The sequence below is a fragment of the Balearica regulorum genome, chromosome 3, assembly GCF_011004875.1.
Source record: "Balearica regulorum gibbericeps isolate bBalReg1 chromosome 3, bBalReg1.pri, whole genome shotgun sequence".
Classification (NCBI taxonomy): Eukaryota; Metazoa; Chordata; class Aves; order Gruiformes; family Gruidae; genus Balearica; species Balearica regulorum.
The window spans coordinates 100376758-100388452 of record NC_046186.1 but is presented as its reverse complement, the minus strand read 5'-3'; the positions used below and the strand labels follow the sequence as shown (position 1 = coordinate 100388452).

The 11695-nt window shown below is 44.5% G+C and overlaps 1 protein-coding gene across 1 annotated transcript; it reads right to left on the bottom strand.

Moving 5' to 3' along the window:
• Window positions 1-765: 765 nt before the first annotated feature.
• On the bottom strand, window positions 766-11206 carry PRPH2 (peripherin 2). Its single transcript, XM_010299658.2, has 3 exons — window positions 10626-11206; window positions 7582-7828; window positions 766-1235 (listed from the first exon to the last, which is right to left on the bottom strand). The coding sequence occupies exons 1-3, from the start codon at window positions 11204-11206 to the stop codon at window positions 999-1001; spliced, it is 1065 nt and encodes a 354-aa protein (XP_010297960.1). The 3' UTR covers window positions 766-998.
• Window positions 11207-11695: the final 489 nt, after the last annotated feature.

Genomic DNA, 11695 nt, shown 5'->3' with positions numbered 1-11695 from the left:
GCAGATGAATGGTATCCATTTGCTAGAACCCTGGAAAACATTTAAAGTGTTAGTTCTAAGTAGCCCTCTTTTTGGTTTCGTTTTAAAAATAGTTGGGCTTGAATATTCTGGAGCAAGCCATGAGATGACATACTTTTTTAAATGTCCAGAATAACCGTAACTGGTACATGCTCATAGCACTGATTCCACCCACTACAAGAGGAATCCTCTAAGCTTCTGCTTGTTTAAATACAAGGTGAAGCATAAGTCTATGATACGCTCTTTCAGGATATACTGGCTGGAAAAAGAAACCCTGAGAAACAAACAAACAAAAATCTTACCTTAGTGTTGCTTTCATGATACTTGTGCTGTTTCATTAAATTACAATTTTTGCTTAGTACATAAATTCTCAGCATAAATTTGCATTTTGTTCTATGTACATCTTAAGAATACAGCAGAAAATACAATTGCTTAGCACATAAACAAAAAAATCACATTATACGAGAGGTTTGTCAAAATACCTGTATGCTAAGATATATACAATTCTGGAAATCCTTCTTCCTTTGTCTTCTAGCATGTTACTCCCCAGAAAACCAACCTGTTTGTCTTTAAAAGTTGAAGTATATAAAGTATGCTGACAAAACAACTTGAGAAGAAAAAGATTAACTTTTCAAATTCCATTTTTAGTTTCAAAATAAGATGGAATGGATCACCATGTGATGCCAGTGATTTTTTTTTTTTAATTAACTGTCCCTGATTGATAAGGGAACTCGTGAATATTGCAAGTCCTAGTGGGGTCACGTCCCCCAGCAGTTATGAATATGGTGTAATCACATTGTGGATAACTGTATTATCCCAAGGTGCGCTATGTTGCATACTCCCATATACAAAAAAAAAAAAAAAAGCATGAGTAGAAATGTGTGTTCTGATGGTTGATACATAGCTTTTAAAACGTAGATATTCACAATTCTCAGTTTTTTTTATTCCTCTCTGATAAAAAGTCCACATCAATTAGAAGCTCAACTGACCGTTGTGATGGCTGGCGTCTTCCCACCTTCCTCTCCTTCGGCCCCTTCGGCATCTGCTTCCACCTGGTTGAACTTACCAATCTTTTTCAAATTCTCCAGCGCGGACTTCAAAGTGTCCTTCAGGCTGTTCTCTAGGATCCAGCCTTCGCTTTCACATTCAGGGTCTTCGGGATTTGCGATGCTTTCCAGAGAGGTGTGCAGAAGACGCAATCCAACCATCACGGACATCTGCACCGTGCAATGGAAAAGACAGAGAGCGTCAGGCAAACCTTTGCACCCTTGTCCACGTCTCTGCCACCCTCCGCTATCAGCAGCCTGGGCTGGCGGCGTGAACAAAACGCCAAAGGCACCAAACAAACACGGCTTAAGAGCTGTGGGAATCCTCCACGCCGGAGGAGATCCTGAGCGGCCTTCCCCTTTGGATGGAGGACGTGGCAGGAGGAAATCGCTTCCTCACAAACAGGAACAGAGAAGGCGGAGGTGTGATATCGGTGAGTGCCTCGGGAAGGGGAGCAGGTGCACCAACCTATGAAGGAAGTGCTGCGAAGCAGCAGCTTTGTGTGGCCATGTGCACAAGGCGGCTTTCCACGGACCTCACCACGGGGTAGATGCCTCCTGAGAGATTTTAATGAAACCTCTGCTCCTGTGCACTAGATGGACATAAGGCTGTTCGTATGTGCAACAACATGCTCTGCCACCATCCACTTAATTTTAACTCTAAATATTTTTACTTCACATTGACCTTAATATGTTTGGCAAGTATATTAATCTGATCAAGGAGATATTAATGAATCAGCATCTGTGCAGAACAGAGCAGCATTAGGATTTGAGCCATTAGCCTGTCTATCTCAAATTCTGGTTTTGTTTTTATATAAGCATGTGCAAATAAGGAAATCAAGGCAGGAGGTGATCTGTATCTCTCACTGATTCCATCTAAATCAAATTTCTGTTTCTGATAAAATATTTACCAATCCCAGCTGTACTGTGCTGGTGTAACACCCCTGATACCAGCAACATCCCAAACTTGCCTCCTGAGAGAATGTTTTTAGCCAGTCTCCTGCCTTCTGACACCATTCACAACAATGTGACATCCACCATTGTAGTGCTTATGAAGAAAAGTGATTGATCTGTGAAGTAGAGAGAGAAAGAAGGAAAAGGCAGCACCCAGAAGAGCCACCTTGATGAGGTGGTAAAGCAGGTGGTTGGGATGGGGCAGCAGTAAGACTAGTTTAGTCTTTCATGTGCTAGGTAAAGCTAAGACTGAGACCACTTATTGTTCTTAATGACCTCATCAGATGTGTTCTGTAAGGGAAGGACGATGCCTCTGTTATCCTATCTGAATTCCCAAGGAAGTGATTACCTCTGCTCTTCCTAAACCCTAATGGCTAAAGAGGTTGGCATCCCTGTGTGTTGCTTACCTGGTGGTACAGCTGAGGCCCACGGAGAGCTGCCCTGGACCTGCAAGGTGCTGCTCTCTGTTGGGGCTTTTGAACTAGAGATGGAAGAAGCTCACAAACTGTCATGGAGGGTTACAGCATTGGGTAGCTGGGCAGATTTGAAGCTGGGATTCAGGCATATAGCGTGGCCAATTGCAAAATTCACATCTGGCTTTGGGATTCATTGGATGCTGCTCAAGCGTGTGCTTCTGTGGACCATTCATTAGTCTATCATCTACCCTGGTCATCCTACTTTGTATGAGCAGTGTCTCCAAACTCTGAGAAGACTAAAGGGTAACCACTGGTCACCCTCGAAATTTTCAGATATTGATGTTTCTCTGCCTTCACTCAAGACCAGAAAGGGTCAAACAAACAAGCTTCATCTAATACTTTCATATCCAAAGGCAAGTTTTCATCCTGTTCAACACAGGAACATGTGACTCGCAACACCTTGGTCCTCAAAGAAGGTTCTCATGGCCCTGAATCTGGAAATAGTATCATTTTGTTGTGGATCTAATCAATACCATGATGACTTAAATCACTTGAAACACTATTCTATAAAGGTGACTAAAAGTGACAAATCATATCACATTAGTCTTGGGATTTAGAGTGTTTGACATTTTCCTTTCAATCTGAGCCCCAGTTCTGCTGCTCTCAGTCACAGGACTAATCTTTCCTAGCAATGGCTGTTGCAAGTAAAGATCGATAGGACTGGACAGAAAAGATGGCTTCTATGTTGCTCTCTACTTTTGCTGCCTCACTGTATGTTAGCAGGAGCTTGTTTTTGTGACTGCCTTACTAAGTCCCACTATTTGACAGCAAAAGTAGCTGTACTTACAGGCTTCCTGGATGGCTCTAAGTGACTAAATAGGGTCGTGCTTTAAAAAAGGAAGGTTCTTGTGCTGAAGGGAGCGGCTGACCTGCCCTCAGATGAGATTCTGTGACATTTGGTCTCCGTTTAAGACTTTAGTTTCTTAAAAATCTTGCTCTGAAAGTTTTTTGGGCCCTTGGGGTTGAGATTTCCTAAAAGCTGTGCAAAATGTTTGGGTTCTCGGCACCTTCCCTGACCTGAGCTTGCCTTCTCTGCTGAATGAGAAGAGAGTCCAGGAAGTTGGAGACAACTATCTGGTAAATTAGTCTATCTCCTATATGATAGCATAGAGCCTTGGACCATCAGTTTTGCTGAAGTAATTTACGTAACAGGAACCTCATAATGTTCAACAAGGAGAAGTGCAGAGTCCTGCACCAGGGAAGGAACAACCCCGTGCACCAGCATGTGCTGGGGGGTGGCTGGCCGAGAGCAGCTTGGCAGTAAAGGCCCTGAGGGTCCTGGTGGGTGCCAAGTTGGATGTGAGCCAGCAACATGCCCTTGCAGCAAAGAAAGGTACCCTGGTAAAAAATGGTGTCCTGGGCTGCATTAAACAAAGTATTGCTGGTAGGTCAAGGGAGGGGATCCTTCCCCTCTACTCAGCACTGGTGAGGCCAGAGCTGGAGTGCTGTATCCAATGCTGGGCTCCTCAGCACAAGAGAGATGTGGGCATACTGGAATGAGTCCAACAAAGGACCACTGAGATGATGAAGGGACTCCTTCAGTGAAGCATCCCTTCTGTGAGGAGAGGCTGAGAACATTCAGCCTGGAGAAGAGAAGGCTCAAGGGGGATCTCATCAATGTGTACAAATACCTGAAGGGAGAGTGTAAAGATGACAGAGCCAGGCTCTTTTCTGTGGTGCCCAGTGGCAGGACAAGAGGCCACGGGCACAAACTGAAACACAGGAGCTTCTGTTTGAACATCAGGAAGCACTTTTTTACTGTGAGGGTGACTGAGCACTGGTCTGGTTGGTCAGAGAAGTGTTGGAGTCTCCCTCCTTAGAGATATTCAAAAGCCGTCTGGATATGGTCCTGGGCAACTGGCTCTAGGTGGCCCTCCTTGAGCAGAGGGATGTGGACTAGATGACCTCCAGAGTCCCTTCCAACCTCAACCAGTCTGTGACTCTGAGCTGTGGACCTGTGCTTAATCACAGTCCAGCAGGGAAGACCAGGGGCATCAGGGTCCCAAAGCTAGCGCAGTCTCACTGAGCGATGATTTCCCTGGCCAACGCACAAACTGACATGAAAACTCTTGTCATTTTATAACAACTTTAAAGCAGCAGGAAGAACAAGGCCACAGTGTTTGTCCAGGGCTAGGTATGGGCAGGCTGGGCCGGCGCATCCCCCTGCACCATGGCATGCTCAGCCCCTCGATCTGTACTGGCAGAGCAAACTCTGCCCTTCCGGAAGGTCCCTGCAGCCTATGGACTGGTTTTGAAGATTATTGGGAGTTCATTCCTAGTGTTCAATGCATCAGAGAGTTTACTCTCCAGCACATGATGAGCAATGCACTTCCCGCTCGTGTCTCATTGCTCTCCTGGGTTCCCACCTCCTGGAGCTCAGTGCTGGTCTCCCTCTGTGGCACCACATGTGAGATGAATCTCAGGGTCTCGGCCATTGCAGTAGTTGTGACCTATCGAGGGCCACGTGTTCATATAGGTGAAGGACCTGGAGCATCTCAGGATGTCCTCCCTTCCTTTAGAAATGCTCCATTCAGGGCACCCTCGCACCCTCATTCCCTCTTCGCTGGCTAAGGCAGGTCAAGAAGACAGCTGGGCTTGCTCTGCTTGACCTTCTGCAATGAAGCCCATCTGTTTGCCAGGGTTTAGCCTGAGGCGGCTTAGCTAGAGCAGGGTGTGATCTTTTTTTGTCACCCTCATGACCGGTTGTAACTCCCGGGAAGCCTACAGCTTTTGCTAGAAAAAGCAGCGTGTGGATAATAATATATTTGCAGAAAATATGACAGGCTACATTTTTTCCGAATAGAAGTTTTGATACTTCAAAACAGGTTCCTTCTTCCCTGCACCTAATAAAGAAACGTTAAACCTAAATGGCCTTCCCTGGGGTCCCTACGCCCGTTTGGCACGTTATGTTTTTCTATAGCTCAAGGTAAGAGCTGCGATCAGTGTTTGCCTCCGTGCTCTGCCCCCTTCCCACACCTCAATACCACCAACCCAGCTGGAGGAGTCCTCTGCCGGCCCCCAGAAGGGCTTTGCTGGGGGCGTGTCGTGGCCGCGCTGCTGGCCTGAGTTTCCAGCGGCTCCAGGCGCAAAGCAAACCAGGATGCTCCTTTGCTTTTGCACTTTTCTGTAGCCTCTCAGCAAGACGGTCAAAGGGAAAACGAGAAGCGCGGAGTCCGCAGGTTAACTGCCCGCCGCGTCGCAGCCTGGCCAGACCGATGTCTTACCTTGGCTGGCAGTCGGGACCTCTGCTGCGCTCCTACGCAGTATAAAATTGTTTCCTACCCTGACTGGAATTTAAAGAAAGTGGTTGTATTTCAAGGGGGGGCTAAATTAATGTCTGCTTCTTGCTTTGCTTCCTCCCTTCAAAGTTTGCCTTAAAAGCAGAGGGAGTGTGAGACCCAAATCCGGACCCTTTATGGTCGAATATCAGGCCAGTCATAAATATTCAGGAGAGCCAATTAATATAAGCTAGGATTGTGATATTTCTTTAGAGTTTTGCCCTGAGAGTGCTCTGATTGCCTGAAAAAAATCTCACCTTACATTTTTGAAAAAGGAGGAAAAAAAGAGAAGATTGTATTTCTCATTACACCACAGGTTGAAAAAAACACCTGGGTGTACTTTGAAGAGTTAGAAATAAAATACTGCATTTTTATTGCTGCCATTAATGTTAATGTATCACTGTCATTAATCTCCTACAAGTCAGCAGAGGTATGTTACAGGTTCCTAGTCATGATTTTTCACAGCTGGCATTAGTATTTCTATGCATTTTCCCCCCGAGTTTTTGAATTTCCTTCTGATTTTCAGATACAGCTGAAATTCCCTTCTCCTCAAGAACTTTTCATTTGAATCTGAGCTGAGATACAAACTTCTCTTTCTCTTCTTACCAGAATAAAAGCGCTACAAGGAGGTAGTACATTTCTCAGCCGTGCGGAGTAGTTATTTTTAAAATAATGCAACATGAAGGAACTTTATGATTTTTTTTTTTTCAGTTCACAGATTATTTGGGTAGGTGTCTATTTTCTAAAAAGCATCTTCATTCCTGGAAGGGTGTAGGCCAGTACTTGTATAAAAATATAATACATCTTTTTTTTAATTTGCATTTATCAACATCTTTTAAAAGCCAGCTGAATCACTTAAAATAGGCAATGCCGTTTGCAGCAGCCATTTCAAGGGTCAGAAAGGGTCCGGCCGCGCTCCGTGTCGCGCAGTCAGCTGCACCCTCCCTGTTTGCCATCCGCCCCTGCCCTACCTCCGCATCCAGCATCTCACATGCCAGCCCTCGTGCCGCTGCCGGCCCACGCTCCCTGCGCGTTAGTATTAGTACTGGCTGTCTCCCAGAGGCAGAAGGACGTGTTTTCCTCACGTCGAATGAACAGTATTTTAGCAGCAAAGCTGCGCTTCGGGTTATGGTGCCCGCGCACATCTGCACTGGGCAGTATTGGCACCTGTTTGCATATGCACGGTGGTTTCAGAAAGCAGAATAAAATAAAATTGAACCACCTGCTTCACCTAAACTGCTTCTTGTGACCAAAACCATTGGTGGAGCTGATGAAGGACCTTAAACCAAATGCTGCCCTGGAGCTGTACGCTGTGCATGGCTCTAGGTCTCGTCTTCATCAGCACAAAAACCTCCTTAATTGCACTTTCTGTCCCACAAATTACTGCTGTCTCTCTCTGATATGCTGCTTTGCGTCCTTTTCATTCCCCACTAATGGTGACATCCGTAGAAGTAATGCATCTGGACAGCTGAGCCCTCCCACGCTCTTCCCCGCTGAGCACCCTGCATTTGGCACAAAACCAGTCCCTTTTTCCCTCTCGCTGTGGAATACTTGATGCTCTGGCCCCGTGCTCTGAAGGGAGGGTCTGCAATCTAACCCCCACCCCATGCGTCCCAACTGTGCCTCCAGCCTGCGACCTCTTGGGCCTTCTGCAGATGTTCACCATTAGATGTTTTCTCAGCCAAACAACGGCAACAGACAATTTAGTTTAAATAGATCTGATCTTTAAGTTAAAAGTCCATGCTGAAAAATGCTCTGCCTGTCTGGAGCCAGTGCTTCAGCAAAGCAAGGCTGAGGGGAGAGGGTTACCTCAAAAAGCCAGACGAGGAGGACGACGGCGCCCATGGAGCTCATCATGCTGCTGTAGTACTGCAGGAGGGCTTCCCGGCAGCCACGGCGCCAGAGGTTCAGCTCCTCCGTTTGGTAGTCGTAGCTGTAGTGAGCGGAGTTGTTGGTGACCTGGTACTGGATGCAGGGTCTCGGGGAGCTGGGGTTGCAGCAGCTGAAAGGGACGCCGTCCACCAAGTACCTTCCGTCCACATTGCTTTTGATCCGACTATGGGCAAGGGCAGAAGGAAGCGTGAATACACACACACACGCACACACACATCAAGATATACTTGCACGAGAAAGGAAAGCAAAGGCAATGTGGATTTTCCACAGTGCCTCCTGGCCGTACCGTTTCTCTGCATCCCCTGTTTATACAGCAGCATTTGTCCCAGGTGTTCTTCCTCTCTGAAATCCTTTTCTATGTCAAGGCTATACTGAGTCTATAATTAACTCTTCATGACGGAAACGCACCCTCTTGGGTCACTTCTTCAAAGAAATTTATTTTTAAGAAAAGTAAATTGCAGAGAGAGATTTCAGGAGAGGCAGTCAGAAAAGAGTCATCTCAGCATAGTCAGGGTGGAAGGGAGATGCTGGAGATGCCCTGAGCTTGGAAAAGGACCCACAACACCCTTAGGACCCACCATATCCAGCTGGACCAGCAAATCTGGTCCAGCAAACCTAATAGCTTGTCTTTGATGATAATAGCTCCAGGAAGGGGTTATGCATTTATTCCGGGCTTGGGAAGGTAGCCAACATTTAAAACATGAAATGTGCTTCAGCAACAGGATGTTGAAAAGCTTCTGGAGTTCCTTGCAGGAGCTCCTCAACTACTGTTCATTTGAGACTGTGGTTGCTCTCCATAAACAGCCATTTAGTCTGGTGCCTTACGAGATGAGAGATACTTAGAAGGCCAATAGTTCCACTGGCACTGCAGAAGACAACTCTAATAAGAGGACTGCAACTCTAACAAATGCCATTTCGCTTAGAAAACGACAGAATGGAGAGCCTCAATGATCGAAAAGGTGGAAAAAAAATAATCTGAGAGTCACTTGTAGCTTTCTATATGGGTATTTTAAAGCTGTGTCACAGAGAGAGGTGATTGCAACAGCCTGGTGAAGCAAAATTCCCCTTTGCAGCCATGACCTAAATATATCTAAATGCCACAGGCAGTTCAGGATTTATCTCTAGATGTGAAGCATGCTCCAACTTGGGTCTAATTCCCATTGATGTGTAAATGCTCCAGCAGCTTCAGAGAGACTGGATCAGGCCCTTGTTCTACAAATAATGTAAAAATCCCATTGCAGGGGAGGGACTCCCACCTTCCCCGGAATTAAGAAGAACTTTGCTATTGGCTTCAAAGGGGCCAGAATATCCCACCAGGAATGTGAGCAGAGATTGTACACCACCACGTAGTTCAAACCTTGAATTCACTCATTAACATCCATTTGTGGATTTTTAATGCCCTATTTCTTGCCTCAGTAGTGCAAAGAAATTGCCCCGAGTCTCAGTCCCAAACAAGACATCATTTATTAAGGACAATATAACCTTGTTTTCCCTCTGTGCTTTGCCCTTCCACTGCTGCCGGATTAAGTTACAGCTCTCAAATCTCCATATAATGCTGGCAAGGTGAACTTCTTATTATGTTTTCAAGTAGTTATTTATACCCATGGGTATACCTTCGCAATGCAAATACTCCCTTATTAAATAGCGAATGTATTTATTATAACCCCGCAGTGCAATAGGTTAAGCCTGTAACAGTTTTCACTATAAAGTCCTAGTTCAGGATTGCAAAACCAACCAGACCACCCAACAAGTCAAAACAATATGCAGAGAGACACGCAAGTGAAATACCACTTACACAGTCAGGCAGGGATCCCAAGAGATGCACAAAGCTTTTTTTTTTCAAAATTACTTCAGACATTTTTAAATATTTAAAAGGCAGATTGCTTCCAGTTTGCAAGACCTTTTGTGCAACCACAGAGTATGAACATTAATGTATGATGCTTCCAAAGAACTCTGAATAACAAACTTCCCCCCCCCCAATGATTAATTTTTTAAAAGGTTGTGGGTATTTATACTCAATGCTCATTTTTTAATTTCAAAAGTTCATTTGTTCTTATGTTCATTTTTTAATTGCACTTATTGCGCCTAACCTGAATTTGAGATTACGGCCTCTTTGGGCACTGACATCAGAGCCATTAAGGTGTGTCTGGTCAACAGTCTGTCCTGGTTTATACAGAGGAAACTAGTGCTGTTTTCATGTGAGTTTTAAAAAAAATAGGCACAAGTATATGTGTGTGTGTGTGTATATATATATCTCAAATATGCTTTTGTACAGGAGAGAACTTAAAATGCATTTGGCTACAAGGGACACCATGTAAAGCTAGGAACATCAAGGGGTGTTGATGGCTCAATATTGTCACAGTGCTGAAGCAATCCATTGAGGGAATATAAAAATAAAATTCTAAATCTTACGGATTTAAAACATATACATGAGTTATTGCTAAACCGTTACTGTTTCCTGTTTTCTGTTTCTTTCCATGAGATTGATTAATTGCCAATATCTAAAGTGAGGTTTTAAAAGTGGTGTCAGCAGTATATATCTAGGGAATTCTTTTTTTTAGGAACTTAATAAGTCGCACTGAAATCTGCTTTAGGAATAGTGAAATTCTGATACTTTCCTGTTGATTTTGGGAATAGGTGTGTGTGGGGTAATAATGGGTTTATAAAGAGGTAAAAGACAGTAAAAAAATATTATTTTCGGTCTGTTTACATCACACTGCCTAGGACTGAAAATTGTATTTTGGTGCTTTATATTTTATGTTCTGAATAACGTTAGAGGAATTTGTCAGGGGAAAAGCAATCTACCTGAACATTTGGGATGCTTACTAAGCAAGAGCAGAGTACATACCCTTTTTATACAAAGCCCCCTCCAGACAGTGCCTGCTGTGATGTACATTTCTTTCATATGATACTGCTCAAAGAACAATACCTCATGATATAAACCCCACAAAGTCACTTACTCTTTCACTTCTTTGGAGCTGAAGTCCAGATATCTGTTGCTGATCCACTGAATTTCGAACCAATCTTTGAAGCCGTTGTTCCCACAGCATTTGAACTCAATTTGGAGCATGTCGATGGTCTTCTTCATGAAGCATCTTCCAGGGGTGTCTGTGTCCCGGTAGAACTTCATGCCGTTCTTGAGCCCCTGGGCCAGCGTGCTCTCCAGAGAGCCCCGCATGAGAAAGCAAATCAGAGCAATGAAAAATATGAGTATGTTAAAGAAGAAACATAGTGCCAGGTAAGGTTTCAGCAAAGGCTTCCACTTGGCAAATTTAGCGGGATCCAGAGAATCGTAACAAATTTTGCCAGCAAAACCATTGAAGGCGCAGGATAATATACCCATCAATATCAAAGAATTGGGCACAAAGTGGCTTTCAGAATTGTCCATCACTTCGCTTCGCTTCCGGAGTTCAATTTTGAGGAACAACCCCATGCTAAAAACAAGGATTCCAGCAAACACTGAAAACCAGTTCATGAGCCATAGTCCCTGCGCTAGTTTTACCCGTTTCTTCTGGTTGAATTTGACTTTCAGCAGTGCCATCTTCGTAATGTGAGATGTGGGAAGATTTTGCAGCCTGGACCCCTCTTCTTGGAGTAAGCGACTCGAGGAAGAACCATTCAGGCGTTGGAAGAGATCCCGAACGGCATGGCGGGAAGCGAGCCTCTGCACGGTCCTTCCATCTTGAGCTCCCCCGGTTAGGATTCAAGCAAGTAAAATATTCAAAGGTCCAAATTAACAATTTCACATTCGTGAGAATAATGGGCAATTAGCGCCTACAACTATTTCTGGTGGTTCCTTCCAAGCAAAGGAGAAACAGTCTCAAGGTTTCAAATGATTTGATCTGGATCTGCAAGACGTCATTCTAATACCTTTAATCATTTGATCCAATTTGGAGAGATGTCTGTCAACAGATGAGTGGAAATAATCCCTCATTTTACTATTTAGTAGATTTGTGCTTTCTTATGATAGGCTGCTGGGCAGAATGTGAAAACCCAGAGATATAAAAAGATCTTTGTTGCCAGAAGAATA

What these genes read in the sequence shown, in the direction of transcription:
- PRPH2 (XM_010299658.2), bottom strand. Translation starts at nt 11,206, where the DNA reads ATGGCACTGCTGAAAGTCAAATTCAACCAGAAGAAACGGGTAAAACTA. An exon ending in AGCTCCAAAGAAGTGAAAGA is followed by an intron (nt 7,829 to 10,625) that starts GTAAGTGACTTT and finishes CCTTGCCCATAG; the next exon opens with TCGGATCAAAAGCAATGTGG. An exon ending in TCCTCGTCTGGCTTTTTGAG is followed by an intron (nt 1,236 to 7,581) that starts GTAACCCTCTCC and finishes TGCACGGTGCAG; the next exon opens with ATGTCCGTGATGGTTGGATT.